This window comes from Mesitornis unicolor, unplaced genomic scaffold (genome assembly GCF_000695765.1).
Source record: "Mesitornis unicolor isolate BGI_N332 unplaced genomic scaffold, ASM69576v1 scaffold22282, whole genome shotgun sequence".
Taxonomy (NCBI): domain Eukaryota; kingdom Metazoa; phylum Chordata; class Aves; order Mesitornithiformes; family Mesitornithidae; genus Mesitornis; species Mesitornis unicolor.
Genome location: NW_010170106.1, coordinates 12,432 through 28,645, shown reverse-complemented (window position 1 = coordinate 28,645; position 16,214 = coordinate 12,432). Strand labels below are relative to the sequence as shown.

At 43.6% G+C, this 16,214-nt stretch overlaps 1 protein-coding gene across 1 annotated transcript; it reads left to right on the top strand.

Annotated features, from left to right (window-relative positions):
• The first annotated feature begins 1,199 nt into the window (after nt 1–1,199).
• On the top strand, nt 1,200–14,108 carry LOC104536862 (tropomodulin-2-like). The gene is made up of 8 exons (XM_010179594.1): nt 1,200–1,326; nt 7,320–7,442; nt 8,635–8,721; nt 10,354–10,484; nt 11,083–11,190; nt 11,443–11,586; nt 11,913–12,057; nt 14,074–14,108. Exons 1-8 carry the CDS (start codon nt 1,200–1,202, stop codon nt 14,106–14,108), a joined length of 900 nt encoding a protein of 299 aa, XP_010177896.1.
• The last annotated feature ends 2,106 nt before the right edge of the window (nt 14,109–16,214 follow it).

Sequence of the window (16,214 nt, the reverse complement as noted above, 5' to 3'; positions counted from 1 at the left end):
AGTGCAGGCACAAAGTCTTAAAGAGCAATGCTAGTGCTGCATGTTTTCTCTTCCTGAATGCGGTGCGTACATCTGATCTCTGCGTACTACTGTAATACAAACATCAACTAGTAACAACATTTCTGTTTCATTAGATGCGAGAAGTTGGCCATGCCATTTTGCATTGCTGTGAGGATTGCTGTTTCAGCCCTTCACCACTATCCCTGTTTTCTACAAGGTCTTCCGTTCCTTGCCAAACCATTTCATTCTGGATCCGATCCAGTTCTCAAAGTCATGGAAAAACTCCAGTGGATCGGGCTATTATTCTTTGTGGCTGGAAAGGGACAGGGAACACACTTGTGTGCGATTAAACACTGACATTTTTAGCCAACTGATAAAAGGGAAAAGGAAGAAAGTAAGGATGATTAAACCAGAGAACTTTTGAGCAAAGCTCTGTTTTCGGTTGCTCTGGCAGAGATCATCTATCTTCTATATTTTGCTGTGCCAAGCAGAGCATCAACACGCAGCACAAGTAATAACGACAGTCATTTTCTGAAGGTCAAAGTATTACAGTAGATGCTACTGAGTTCCAATTCCAGTTTCTCTAACAGAGGAAAATAAATAAACAGGGTTTAGCTTAGAGACACGGTACCTTTCTGGGATTGATAACAGCAGTGTTTTCACCCCCCCAGCACTGAAATGGTTTGTTTAAATTTTTGCCACCTTCTTCCTGTTCTTCAAGGCTTAACTTTAGAGCCAGCATCTGTCTCTTAGAGCACTGAAAGTGCTGCAGTGCTGACAGCAGCGCCTCTAGCCAGTGCCTTTCACCGCTTGCTTTTGTAAGACCTTGTTTGAGTTGCTCGTGGCTTTGCCAGACTCTCACTTCACACTGAAATTTCCCATGCTGAGAGTGTGCCTCAGGCCGAATTTTTGGAAAGTGTCAGCAAAAAAGACTCAGCTGTTTCCAAGAACAAGATCAGGAGAAAACACATTGTTTTAGCCATCTACAGTAAATTTTTCCAGCCTTTTTTTATGAGCTGCAGTGCCTCCGTGCTTTGAAGAGGGAACTTGAAGTGTGTGCCCTTTGCAGTCCCCAGGGAAATACGCTTGAATTCAACATCTCCAAAATATTCAAACACTCAGTTTGTTACAGTGTTCTCCAAATATCCCCCTGCATTGGTCATGTCCTCAGCGCTTCTGTCTTGGTGTGCAGAGCACCCATGGCAGCACAGCAGCGCCTGGGGAGACCCAGTGTGGCCGGCTCCACAACTGCTCGTCTGGGAGGCCACTGTCACGCCACAACCGGGCCAGGGACACTGTCCTGCTCTGACAGCGTCCCCTCGCTCCGTAAGGGCACTGCAAGGGAGGAAAAAGAGTCACCGGCCAGCAGAGGCTGGTGCAGAGAGGTGGAGGGGTTGGGTTTTGAGGAGCTGTACGGGTATGTGCAGGGTGAAGTTACCTGCGGCAACTCTGGGAAAACAAACTGTGGGAAGGGAGAGAGGGCAGAGGGAAAGGAGGTGGTGGGAAGGGTCGGGATTCAGAGATGAGCAGGACCAGGAGGCACAGGGCATGGGGAAGGCACAGAGGGGAAATGAGTAACAGAACAGAGAAGGACATGTGAGATGTGAAAAGAGAGGCCAAACACAACCAGCGTGGCATCCAGCTTTGCCTAAATTTCAAGGTTCTTTGATGTCCCTGAGAACCTGAGGCCCAGCAGCGCGGCCTGACTCTCTTCCTCCTCTGCTGCCATTCCTCATAAAGCACAAGAGCTTTCTGCTGCTGCTGGTGGAGCAGGTTAATCCAGAGGGCTGCTGTGGGACTACAGGGATCCTGACTGTGGTGATAATGCGTGAGTGTCTGATGAAATTCTGGCCTTCCTTCTGCTTTTAAGGATCCTGAATTGGCTTGTGTTTATTTTTATTCGAGCAAGTGTACTTCTCAGAAGAACTCTTCAGAGGGTATCGCTAAGGTGGCAGAATCACAGCCAAAGATGCTGCTGCAATTTGACTTCACTCTGTGTATATGCACAGCAGATCTAATAGCTTTGGAAAGCTTAAGCATGCAACCTTCTCGTGCCATTATTGTAATTTTTAAGGCGTAGAATACGCAGACACTAATCCAAGAGTAACAGCAGCAATTATGATACTGCCTTTTAGTCGCTGCTAGTTCTCAGCTTCACACTTATTTGAACTCTGCCTGTTTTCTTTTTCATAATACAAATTGATTTGTGGTAAGAACTAACTTAGCTCCATGCTCGTAGAAATCCACAGAGGAGTTAAAGCAAGCTTGAAAAGAAAAGACTAGTGCAGAACGGAAAAAGTGAATCGGGTGCCTGCGATTGATGCAAGGCAGATTTCCAGGATCATTGAATTTCACTTCCAAGGGCAGTGTAGCATTCTGTAACTGAGAATAAACAGGCACTCACTGTAGTCGGTGATTCATTGAAAAGTAATAAGTGTAACCAGATATTTTCTTGAAAGTACAGTAATCCGAACTAAGGTTTATAGGAAAAGAAAGCCCATTATTGTTTATGGCAGAAAGTGCCTTTGTATTGGAAAATTAAGTAACTATCCTTAATAAAACTGCTTGTAAATAAAAGGACGTTTTTACAGCTAGTATAAATGACTTTATTTCCCATTGCTCTGCGCTTGGTTGAATTTTTGGCTTGCACAAGGTGGGAATACAAAGTATTTTTACTAAAGAAAAAATGGTGGCAGTTTATTTATTCACAAAAGTCTAATGGCATATAGATGTGCACGTGTGGTTGTGTAGTTAACGGTACATCTCATTTCCTTGCTTTACTTTGACATTGCTCTAATGGGGGCATTTGTGTAGTGCAGGAAATCAGAGCTTGCTGAAACCAAAATTACATCTACATTTTTATGACCGTACCCAGTGTGTTTGGGGGTTTTGCTGCCATAGAATTTTTCCTTTCATCTCACTCTGCGTTTCTGTGTCTCTCTGTAGTCCTTTTTACTGAATCCTCCTTCTTTCTGGTTTTCAGTGGATTTTTTTTCCTGAGCCTCTTTTGAGTTAAGCATGAACCAGATCACATTGCAATTGGAAGAGAAGTTTTGCAGTGCGTGAAAAGGAACAGGGCTGAGCCCGGACAAATCTCTGCTCACTGCACTCCCAGTCAGAAAGTCCCCTGGCTTATAATGGATTATAAAGTTATATAGAAATATATACATATATATATATATAAACTGGTTATAACGGTGCCAACGCCATCCTGGGGTGGATGAGAAGGGGTGGTTGTAGGGCAGAGAGGTTCTCCTGCCCCTCTGCTCTGCCCTGCTCACACCACAGCTGCAATCTTGTGTCCAGTGCTGGGCCCTCAGCTCCAGAAGGACAGGAACTGCTTGAAAGAGTCCAGCAGGGCCACAGAGATGCTGGAGGGAGTGGAGCATCTCCTGCTGAGGAGCGGCTGAGGGAGCTGGGGCTCTTGAGCTTGGAGCAGAGGAGACTGAGGGGTGCCCTCATTCCTGGGGATCCATTGGGAAAGGGCAGTGTCAGGAGGAAGGAGCCAGGCTCTGCTCTGGGATGTCCAATGCCAGGACAAGGGGCAATGGTCCCAAGCTGGAGCACAGGAGGCTCAAGCTGAAGATGAGGCCAAAGTTTGTGAGTGTGAGGGTTATGGAGCATGGCCCAGGCTGCCCAGAGAGGTTGTGGAGTCTCCTTGTCTGCAGACACCCAAAGCCCTGGCCGTGTTCCTGTGTGACTGCTCTGGTGATCCTGCTCTGGCAGGGGTTGCACTGGGGGAGCTTTCCAGGGCCCTTCCAACTCCTCACATTCTGGGATTCTGTGATAATAAGCTGCCTCAGTCGTCATCCAGGTCACCCCAGGCACTTATCCCAGTTTGACACAAAGAAGGGGAGGACTGCATTGATTTACACTTAAAATTTCACGTTGAAATAAAGCGCTTTGGGTTCCAGACATCCTGGGTTTCTGTGCATGTGTAAAAAAATAAAATTATATTTTAATGCTTGCTGATTTTTTTTTAAACCGGAACTGAATTTTGGTTTGCATTTAAGCACAATCATATTTTATTTTTGTACATAAATGTGGTTATCTTAGAGTCATTAACAGTGATGTAGCTCAAGTATGATACGTATAAACATAACTTTTATCTTTCTACCAATGAAAAAGAGTGACAAGCTATTACTGTGAAGACTTGGCACAGAACATCAGCATGTTCTGGAGGCAAAATTAATTGTACTACATGGAATGTTATAATAAATTGCCTTCTAAAATACAATGTGAATATAAAGAAGGAGCACCAAGAGCAGCAGCCTTTCTTCATAAATCTCCTTTAAAAATAATAAACCATCACTATTCTTCCAAATAACAAATTTAACATTTAAGCTGGGCCGTTGGAAGAAGCGAGCCAGAATCCATGTTTTATTTTGTCAGTGAATCCAATGATTTCACTGTGTAATGAATTCACAGTGTATCTATGTGGGACTGGGAGGGATCTCTTGGATCTTTAAACTCTGTCCTCAAACTGATGAAGGAAAACTGACTGACAGCCGTTTATGAGCAGAGACACAGTGGACAGGTCATGAATTCCTAATAATGCGGTAAATACAAAGGCTCTTCTGACCTCTATGTGCTGTGCTACAGCGCATCTTCATAGTGGGATAATGCAGAAGAATGTTCTTATCTGGATAGCAGAAACAAGAGTATTTTTTTTAACGTCGCTGGATGCTAGCAAGGCCCACATATATTAAAGATATATATCACCATCTTTGACATGACCTTGCCTCTTTAAATATTTCATATAACCAGTAATGGAATTTTTTGCTAAAACATTTGCCAAGAATGCTTTAAATGAAACTATCACTGGGAGTCATATACACAGTTAAACAGATTTGGGCTGCCATCCAAGAATTACATATGCCTGAAATAAATGCTTAAAAATTGTATTCCTGTATACATGAACTGTAAGCCTGTACTGGTTTGCACTACCCCTGGATTTCTTGCTACACAAGATGTGGGGTGCTGCTCACATCCAGACCCCATCGAGAGGGACCGGCTGTAATGCTTATCATGTCCAGTTCACACAAGACCTGAGGTCCTGTGTCCCCGTGCAGTGCTATGTGTGAAAACACAGACTCCCATCAGTATTTGTTGACAGTTGGGTCTGTGGAGAATCCCTTCCTGCCTGATGGAGACGTTTCATGTGAGCTATGGCTCCATGGAGTGCAGCTCTTAGGGGATAGCATTGTCAGTCAGGATAAAGATCAGCAGGATTCCCTCAAGATCTCAAATGAGCTGCTGATTACCTGAGCCTCATGTGGAATGACCAGTGATCTGAGAGGGAAATGTCTTACAGACAGAAGTCCTCACTACTGACTGTTTACTCAGATATTCTGATTGATTTTGCTCTTCCAGCTTCCAGCATAGTCACATTTTTTTTTCCTTATGCGTTATCCTTACCAGTCAAGCCAGCATCAAGTTAAGTCTTGGTCAGTGGTGTCTGGAAGCTCCCATCCAACACTTCAGGTTAGGTGGGAGAACAGAGAGAGTCTGAAATCTTAGCACCTCTGCTGTTACGAAACCTGAAGAGCATGACTAATGATATTTACAGAGTATTTCTCACCCCCAGGTTTCTACCTGACTTTTATTTGACGTTGCTGGGATGGCTGTCTCTGATTCACATCACTGCAGTGCATGGTGAAAGTGAAAACCATTCTAACCTTTGGCCAAAAGACTTCTATCTTCTAGAAGCCTCTTCTTCAAAAATTACTTAAAATATTGTGTGAAAAAAGGATCATAATATGATACTACTTCATCTTCCTATATAACCTTCCGTCCAGTTTTATACTCGGAAATTATTTGGCCTTCGTACAAATATCTCTAGGGTAAATGATTTGAATCCTATGCCAGCATACCTTGCCAAAATTTCAGAAATCTCCATTACATTTTTTTAATGAGCTTATTCAGTGATCTCAGTCATGGATGCTAACAGTATAGAAATTGCTGTGGACAAACTCATGAAAGAGATAAATGAATTGGGTACATGAGAAATGATACTTCAGACCACAGTGGGGAAGAATTAAGCCACAAAAGGATGACAGTGTTGAAAAACCAGGGGCAAAGCAACTGTAATTCAACACTCAATAACAAACCTGCATTTATTAATAGGAACAAAATCATATCACTAATACAGTTAAACTATTTTTGACACATTGCAGGATATGCTTTGGGGATTACATCCAGAGTGTACAAAACTGCACAAAACCACCATGTGAAGTTGATAGTGGGCCAAAGCCACCTTCACCCAAAGGTCATCACAGCTTCATTACAGTGGGATTAACTAAAGCCTGCTTGAGAAGTACTGGTTAGGGACAAGGTGGGGGGAACTGCTCTGCAGTGGGCGGTAGAACAGGGGAAATCACAGAATTACCAGAGCAGTGAGACCATCTGCTGCAAGGGGTGTCAGTGTGTTAGTGACTGACTGGGTTTGGTACGGGAGCAAAGCCCCCGCAGCGCTGGTGGCTGAAGCGCAGCCCCAGCTCTGCTGTAAAGGGCCTCGCTCCAACCGTTTGCAGCTACACCGTCAGCTACTGAAGCTGCCTGTAACAGCAGGCTCCAGGAGCGGCCTGATTGCTTGGGTTGTCTCTGGTTTATCCTACGGATTCCTCATTTCAGCAAAAGGGCTGATGATCTCAGTCTTGGGGGAATATCCCACAGAAACACACTCCTGCTAACCCCAGCATCGCAGCAGTGCACAGAGCCAAATAGGTCAGGAGTCTTTCTTGGGGAACATGTGGTTCAGTTCAGCCTTTTCAGATGGTCAGGGAAAGACTGTTTATGTGAATGATCATCAGGAGACACAGAGGGTTGAAATACTGATGGAAAGGCTGGAAATTAAACTGAATTATTGGAAGAGAATGGGTTTGCTGAACTTTCAGGGACTTGTATGGAATTTGGTAAACTGAAAGGTTCTTGCAGTAGGATGGTTTGAACTGCTTCTGGTGCCTCATTTAAACATAAGGCTGAAATTTCTGCAAGCTTTTTGCATAGACCTCATTCTGCCTTTTTAAGGCCACAGGAACTTCAGAAAAATCCCAGTTGTGACTGCTCCTGGGATTTTATTTTAGGAAATTTGCTTCCATATTCCAGTCACCAACACAGAGCAGAAATCTGCACCCTTTATTTTTTAAGAGTCTATTAAGATCCTGGTGCCAAGGACAGCATTGAGTAAGAAAGAGGAAAACATGCACTTGATGTATTTTCAAGCAGTTCCATTATCACACACTTAGGACCCCACTGCCAGGGGGCAGATGAGTTGTTCCAGTAATTCATTACTCCCTCTGGCTTTTTTCTTCTCTTAGGAAAAATATTTATCCCTAAAGAAAAGCCCATAGAAACCCGTACAGAAGAGAAAGTGACCCTGGATCCAGAACTAGAAGAAGCCCTGGCCAGCGCTTCAGATACTGAGCTCTACGACCTTGCAGGTTAGAAAACGTATAGGTACGATCCCTTACACATCCAGTTCTTCTCTGCCCGGACCTGCCACCTGAAGTGTCTCACCATGATGTCCCACATAGCTGCCGTTTCACTGTGCAGACACGTGGGCCACACATTGGCCATGAGGACTTCAGGCGTGACTCAGTAGCTGCTGCATTTGAGCCCTCTCTCATCTGCTTTTAATTGATGCGGCAGGCAAGGAGAGAAGCTGAACCAGCTAACATGAAGTTCCAGGTTTTGCTCCTCTCTGAGCAGCAGCCATTCGTGAGAGAATTTGTAGGTATCAAAGTCTAAGGAAAATCAGCAAATAACACACCAAGAGTTCTGAAAATACTCTGTAACAGGAACTAAGAGCCATTTGCTTGCAGAACAGAATGCTTTCCATAAGAAAAAGCTGATGATAAAAGTAAAAATCTATGTTAAGCTGGTAACTTCTAGTTCCTGCATGATCCTATAGAATCAAGTCCAATCAGATAATTAAGTATTAGCAAACAGCACGACTCATTCTCTGACAGTGTGAAAGTTCATTTGCAGAAAAGGTAACTTTGCCTGCAGCTTCTTTTGTGGAGTTTGGGTTTCTTTTGTCATTCTCTTGTAAGAGTTTACATCCTCACTATTTGAAGTCCTGGGATATATTCCCTTTTTTCCCCCATAGCATCCATATGCTTCTGTAAGAAACCCCAGTGCGAATGCCAATTTATTAAGCTAACGACACACACAGTCAAATTCCTCTTGGATATGCCAGACGATACAACAAGGAGTAATAGGACGTTCAGGTTCTATATTATAGGAAAAACCCCAGCTAGGAATGTAACCCTGAGACAGGAGATTGTACGACTCCCATCCCTGAATGCTCTCAGGGTGCAGCTGACCTGGTTAATATTGGCAACGCTCCTGCTTGAGGGAGAGCCTGGACAAAGTGACCCTTCCAGCTGGCATTTCTGTGACACACACACTACATTGATTCGTTTCTTCAAAAACTTCTATACACATGTCCCTGTCTCCAGTATTTATACCCCTTAAGACTCTCCCGACAAGCAAGCATGACACTCAGAGTTAAGATTTCATTAAGGGTTTTTTCTTTGGGGAGCTAAAGTAGAATTTGTAGCAGATATTTTCCTGCAGTCTTTGTTCCTGCCGTTAACGTTGTATCCTGTTCCTGGTATTTCCACATTTCAGCTGTCCTTGGAGTGCACAACATGGTCAACAACCCAAAATTTGATGAAGGAGGAGCCCGCAGTAAAGATGGAAAAGGAACCGTGAGAAGTAAGCAAGCAGGTTTCTCTTGTGTGCTGTATTTCATCTTGAGGGATTTGTACACCTATAGGTGAGGTGTATTGGTCTAATTTAGTGCAATGTAACTTGGCCTTACCCTGACTGATCTAATTAATCATGAGGGGAAGGCTCTTTAAAGTAAATATAATCTTAATATTAATTAATATAGCTATAATGACAACGTCCATCTGAATTCCAAGCTTTTCCTTGAGAGCTGCCAAGCCTTGATCCAGAGCTCATCACCTCTGGGATATCAAGTGGGCTAAACTTTGCTTTTTAAGACAAAACTGTGGAATGTCCCTATTTTAGGGAAGCATTACACAAACCAAGAATGTTTTCTTCTTGTAAGGCCATGAGAACAGCAGCTATCTTTACGAAGGACTTTCATTTTCATCCCTCTTTACTAAAGGGGAGGTGGGAAAGTAGACAGGACACCAGGCCACTTCATTTTTCTCAGGATTGACTGCTCTGCAAACCTCCCCAGTGGGGCCCTGTGCGAGCTGCCATCTATCTCGTAACAGGCAACTGCACGCATTAGTAATCCACATAGATTTCAGAATATTTGTGTTGTACTGAGTCAATACGTTAGCTATGTAAGTCAGCTAAACTATGCTCCAATCCCAGACTTAGGAACCAGAAAATCCCCATCACATCACTTTAAAGTGGACCAAAAGCAATACCTTTCCTTAGCCAAGTGAAACACTTCAGCAGAAGAGGGAGACTTCTCCAAAGTTGTCCATCAGTGTGCCAAACCAGCACCGTTATTAAAGCAACAAGATAAAACCCATGGGAAGCAACAAGAAGTAGAAAGTGAGAAATACTGCTAACTCTAGACTGAGTAGAGTGTGATGTCTAACCTGAGGACAGGCTTATAAATTAATCTCCACAACTACATGCATGGGAATTAGAAGAACTAATTGTGTTCTAGGCTGTGATTTTTATGCGTCTCTAAGAATATTTATAGCTCATGGCTTCTAGCATTAAAAACTATCTCTTTGGAGCATGCATACTCAAAGACTTCATAAATCTTGGTGCTGGCCGAGGGACTTGCTTTTCATGCTTTGATAGTTTTATTATTTAGAAGGTGCAGATGTTGCAATTTTACAAGAGCTGATTGAATTTATATAGTAAGGCTGATGGCATCAGTTGAGAGAAGGAAGCTGAGGGGCCTCCTGATCGTGTTCTTTCCGTTAGCAGTCTTCATAGGTGCAGGGTCATTTTCTCACTGATGTAATGGGCAAGTTGTGAGCACACCTTCCTTTACAGATATTAGACAAAGAACAAAGCAGCCCTTGCAGTATACTACATCCTATACAATAATCTTTAAAGCTGCTTTGGCTCAAATTAAATTGGACCAGGACTTTTGGATATAAAGGAAGAATTTGCCCGTGACAAGCACTGCCCAGCCGCTGTGACCGCAGCCTCCAGTGACGTGATTCTGGGTGCACAGAAGGTGCAAAGGACATGGCAGGGGTACCTAATACTCCTGTTTCCAAGTTTTATGGTTCATATAAACTCTTCCTTGAATCCTACAGTCCAAACCTAAACGGGAATTGAAAAGCCAGCCTCTTGCTAACCAGTCCTGTTCCTCATGTCAGCATTTCATGAGGTCTTGTGTTGCAGATGTGGTAAAAGGTGAAAAGGTCAAGCCCATCTTTGAGGAGCCACCTAACCCGACCAACGTGGAAGCAAGTTTGCAGAGGATAAAAGCAAATGATCCTAGTCTCACAGAAATTAACCTCAACAACATAAAGGTAGATGCTGTGGTTTCATTTATGTCGTCATAGGAGGGTTTATTCAAATATTTCCAAAGACGCCTTCTTTTATCTTCAAATTTTGTCTCTATTGTTCAGGAAAAGCAGGACACACAGGAAAGGGATGTAGAGGGAACTGCTGTAGAGGTTCCAAGGTCATCAATGCCTCATAATGAATTAGATGCCAATTAAAAGCCTGAGAGGTGACTCCCTCTGGCTGCCTTTCTTTAGCAGACTGTAAAGCAAGGTATCTCATGGGCACCACAGAATCATCACCAGCAAAATGCAATTAGCCCACATGTGCAAGTGGAGGAGGAGCTGAACAACCAGCAGCAAAACAGGAAAGGAGCTCAGAGCTCAGTCATGGGCCTGACCCAATTAAAGGCAGTGCTGGCATCGCATCCTGGCGCAGGCCCCCATGGGTTTCTGCAGGCTGCTATGAGTAGAGCACATGTTGTCCATTCTGAGATGCTCTTAAAAGCATCGGGGATGTTTAAATTGTGTAGGCTGTGGCTATTAATCAGCTGGATGATAATTAATTATTATCTAGTGATGTGACTGGCTTTCCTAATTACTGGGTTTTTCTTCTTTTGTGCAGAATATTCCTATTCCAACACTGAAAGAATTTGCAAAAGCTTTGGAAAGCAACACGCATGTGAAGACATTCAGCCTTGCAGCTACTCGAAGCAATGACCCTGTAGCTATTGTAAGTTAAAACACTGTTTGGGAAAAAACCAGCAATTTTTAAATAGGTCTGTGCCTGGTTTCTTCATCTTCCCTTGCAGAATTTCCCTGTGACTATGCCAAGTAGAAGTGTAATCTCTTCTGATCTACCTCTGTGTTCTTTTAAGCCTACTGGCGTTTTATTGCTTTGTAGATACTAAGCCATGTTTTGCAGATTCTCTGTTGTTCCCTGTCTCAAGACATGATCTTGTATTCCTGCTTTCTTACCTGTCAGGCATTTGCAGATATGTTGAAAGTGAACAAGACACTGAAGAGTCTGAATGTAGAGTCCAACTTCATCACCGGGACGGGTATTTTGGCACTGATTGATGCACTGAAAGAGAATGAATCCCTGACAGAGATTAAAATTGACAACCAGGTAAAGAGAGAGCGTTGAGTGAGTCCACTTTTGTTTCCCTTCTCTATGGTTTCCCTGCGGGTTTTCCTAGAGAGCTCTGGCAAAGTCAAGGCAGCCTCTGTGGCTCAGTCATTCTGCAGCTCATGTCCCATGCCCATGCAACCAAACAGCGGGAAACTTCTAAATAAGACTGGCCAAAGCCAAATAAAAAACCCAGAGCAAAATCTCCAGGGAGGAGATTTTCTGTGTAGTTTGCTGCACAGTACTGAAATAACCACTTATTTCTCTCTCACATGAAAACGAGTAATTTCTTTTCTTTTGGGGACGTTTCACCACTCCACCAACAGAGGCAGCAGCTGGGGACAGCCGTAGAGATGGAGATTGCCAAGATGCTGGAGGAGAACTCCAAGATTCTCAAGTTTGGATACCAGTTCACAAAGCAAGGTCCAAGAACCAGGGTAGCAGCAGCTATCACTAAAAACAACGATCTGGGTAAGATGCTACTAAATCTACTCATCATTTCTTTACGTGAGCCAAGCCTTGGCCTTCCTAGACACAACTTTTCCTGTCTGTACATAAGACTGAATATAACTCTGCAACACCCAACCTGCTATATGTGAGCAGTGATGCATAGCTCCACAGACTGTAGAGTAGAGAACATCAAAGGTCTCGCTGTGATTAAGAGCTGCCATTCTTCTCCCACTGGTGCTGGGGAGTTCAGCCTTTGCCATGGAGCACCCTGGGTGTCCTGCTGCCCTGTCAGCTGCTCTGGCCAGTGCACAGAGAGCCAAACCCATCCTGTTTGTTCAGTGAGCACAGAAAGTCCTCACTTCCTGGTGCTGCCCGTACCAAACCACACCTGGCCAACCAAGGGAAGCACAAAGACTTTCCTGTCTGCGTGACCAGCTACAGGCAAAGACAAATTTGACCTGAGTGTGACATGCTCTGCCCTGTGTGCTCAGTGCACAGAACAGGCAGGAGCAGTTTACAGTAAGAGTAAAAAACAATAAAGATTAGCTGTGTGTTTTTAATCAATTCTGCTTCCAAGTGGGGTGTCAAACCGTGGCCTTTTCTGGCTTCAACTTGGGTTTCTCTGTGAGACCTAAGATAAAAGTTAAGCTAGAACCTATTTCTTTCACACATACTTTAATTTTGTTTTCAGTTTTAATTTTTAGCAGTACCTGAGCATTCCAGTGACACATTTCTGATCCTGAAACTAGTGGTGTCCCACTATGGTATTTGAAACATCCCATCAACACAAAGAGGAAGACTTTTTTTCCCACTATTTAACCAGTTGCCATTACACATACGACCTATACCTCATCTTCATCTTCCTGCTTCTGTATGGTATGGTTTTGTTCAGGATTTAGTAGGACAGAATCCCTAAAAGAATTCAATGAGATCAAATAAATGAATCAACAAAACACTGAAAGCAGACACAAATGACAGATGCTACGCTGCAGACTTTGGAATAATGGAGCCCGTTTGCCAAGAAAGCGCTATGAATTAAACCTCCTGACAGCAAAGTAATGGGATGTTTGCAGTTATATATCGTGGTTATTGACTTTCTGTAGTGAGAGGCATTCATTCATCCAGTTTTACTGCTTTTGTTCTGTACTTCAGCAGTTCAATATCAGAAACAGGATGTGACAGTTCGAGGGAACACCAAATTTTATACCGCGTGAACAGGAGAACCTCACTAATCTTATCTGGCCAAGTCAGAGAATAATTAATACATTTTTATTAGGGTACGGAGCAGCAAATGCTGCCCAACTGAACCTACTCGAAACCCTCTGTAACGTATCCTGAGTGCTGTAAGAAACCACTTGGGGCTGCTCGTCAAAATAATCTTGCCCATAACACAAAGCTTCCCTAAGTGTGAGAATCCAGAGTTAATTAACTTACTGTTGATGCAATCAGAGTTTGTGAATTTTAAGCAGATACTTTAAGGTTCAATGTGGTGTTTTCGTTGTTCCAAATACTGATACCAATATCTAAGAGTACTTCTGAAAGTATATGGTTATTGCTTACCTATTCTATACACTCGTGTATTAGACAAGTTATTAATTTTTGATGCCTAATGGTTAAATATTGCAGAGCACTGCTGTGACTGCAGTGACCAGTACCAACTTCGCTGGAACACAGTGGCTTTAAAAGAATTAACACTGTAACAGAAATCTAAGTGGAGCCGTTGGGAGGAAGCACTGGAAGCAGTGATTTCTTCGTCATCTAAAACCTTTAACTCAGAATCTGATTTTTATAGAAATTGCATGAATATGAACACTTGGTGAAATTCGACAGTCTTTGACATAGAAAAGTGCGGTTTCGATACAATTGTTTTGTTTAGCATTAAGATCTGTTAATTGTGGCATTTATGGACATAATCCTGAGTATTTCTCTGAAGCTCTTTCCTTCCTGTTCACGTTACAGGGAAGGGAACGTGTCAGTGCAAAGCGTCCTTAGGTTCCCAGGAAAGCCACTGACTTTTCTCTTCTTTTACTGATCTAGTTCGTAAAAAGCGGGTGGAAGGAGAGCGGCAGTAGCCACACCATGGAGGATGCAAGGCAAGGTTGGAGGCCACCAACAACTGCAATCTCAGAGCGTTCACTGGTCAGAAAGGAGGGCACTGGGAAACCGTTACAGTGGGAGTTGCGCATTTCTGTTCACGTCTCCTTTTAACCCTGACGACACAGCCCGTTAAGTTTTTAACTTTCGTGGTTAATTTAATTGTTGAGGAAGATTCGTAGCCGGTTTGATTTTAATGATAAAAATATTTCGCAGTGTCTGAAACCAATACGCAGAAACTTAACCGTGTTACTGAGCATAACATAGTGACACCGACCCTTATTTTAGACACTTTTTGATATATTAAAATATGATCTTGTGTACGGATAAGGGATTCTCTGCTGAGTATAGACATTTTAGGGCCAAGTTCTGCAATGCCTTATGTCTGTGAATAACCCTTCCTGCCATGTGTATAACTGGATCCTGCAATGGGATGCTCCCGGGGTAGAGCTCGTAGTGCCAGTACAGGTTTGCAGGATCGCACCCCTGAGCCTGTCCTGCCCTTCTGCCCTTTCGGGTCTCTGCCCGTTCAGGTCCAAGTGCAGGATCACCCCTGGATGTATCAGCATTGTCGAAGCCTGTTTGTTTACATAAGCTTAGGTTAGGTGGATCACTTTGCAATGTTACACTGATATTCGTTATCCTTACTCCACATTATCAAATAATATTAGTGCTGCCAATCCCGTAGACTTTGAATGTTTGTTGGGTTTTTTTTTCCCCTTGGCCAACAGGTTTTTATTTGCTACTAGAATGCAGTTTACTGCTATTAATCTGAACAAGTATTCTGAGCAATATTTGTTTTGCTTCGAGCCACGTGTTTGACTTTTTTTTTAGTTCTGGTATTTATATGTATTTGTTAGTATTACAGAACTGTTCTCAGGACCTTTTAGATGAAGATTAATTAAATAGTTAATCCAGGAGAGCAGCTCTGCTACCAGGAAACAGAACATGGAAAGGGTAGTTGTGACAGCTACATAACTTAGATTGATAGGCTCCAGTTCAGGTTTGTCCTTGTATCACGAGGCACTTAGGTATTAGCATCAGTGCGTAGCTGAATGAGGGCAGATTTAAGCATATGCAGAAATGCTTTGCTGAATCAAGGCCTTAACTCTGATGCTGGACATAATCTTAACCCAGTGAAGCAGCAGCTAACCCCAATGCTCAACAGCATCAGCATTTTAGTAAGAATTCAGTCTGCTGCTTCGTTTTATGTAGTTGAAAGTGTAAAACGATTCTCTACCGCTGTTTTATCACTGCCAACAGCTGTCTCCGAGGTTCATTTTGGTGACATGCACGCACGCTGTCAGGCCGAGGGAGGCTCGGGTGAGGTGTGTCACACACCCCTGCAGAACCGCACCTCGGGCTAGCGCTGCCGCCCACGAAACACCGGCCTCTCCTCCCAGAGCTCCCTCAGGACAGCAGGAAGGAGGCACTGCTTCCCTCGCCCTGCTGACAGGACAGCACCAGAGGTCACAGCCACCGCGGCGCTGAGCCGGGGCGAGAGCTGTGAGCTGCTGTGCGGCCGGGCATCCAGGGACCGGACCCTGGGGAGCCCCAGGAGCGGTCGGTGCATGTTTCACACACTTCCCGAGTGATGTTGTCGTGACCAGAGCTGGAGCGCAAGCTAACAGGATGAACCCTTGCTCCGTGCCTTTTATAACGGAAATAGGTAGCTCCAAAGCAAGACTCTTCCTGTTGGATACTGGTCTTCATACCGGGGTCCAAACTGAATAGGGTCCACTTAAATTCCACTTAAAATAGTTTGCTAAAGTGGTCTGTTGAGCTAGGATCTAAAGTACAGTATCCACAGTTTACTTCCCTAGAGAGCTCCCAGTCTCTACAACTTTCATTTCTCTCTCCCTTCCTGAGAATAAGGGTGAAACCTTTGCTTCACAAGTCAAAAAACAACGCACAGGAGTCTTGCTAAGATTTTTTTTCCCCTGGATCCATGCAGGATTTGCTGTGAAAAACTTTAATATCCCGTTCAAAAAAGAAAATAGATAAGATCTGTAAGAGAGTCATAACCTTGCATGGGCTTAAATAAACAGTCCTTAAAAACCATGTGGATTGCCAGGGGGATACTG

Excerpts from the sequence above, each read along its gene's own strand:
- LOC104536862 (XM_010179594.1), top strand. The coding sequence starts at position 1,200 with ATGGCAGCACAGCAGCGCCTGGGGAGACCCAGTGTGGCCGGCTCCACA. Across the intron at positions 8,722-10,353 it reads TGGAAAAGGAACCGTGAGAA|ATGTGGTAAAAGGTGAAAAG; the intron begins GTAAGCAAGCAG and ends CTTGTGTTGCAG. Across the intron at positions 10,485-11,082 it reads TTAACCTCAACAACATAAAG|AATATTCCTATTCCAACACT; the intron begins GTAGATGCTGTG and ends TCTTTTGTGCAG.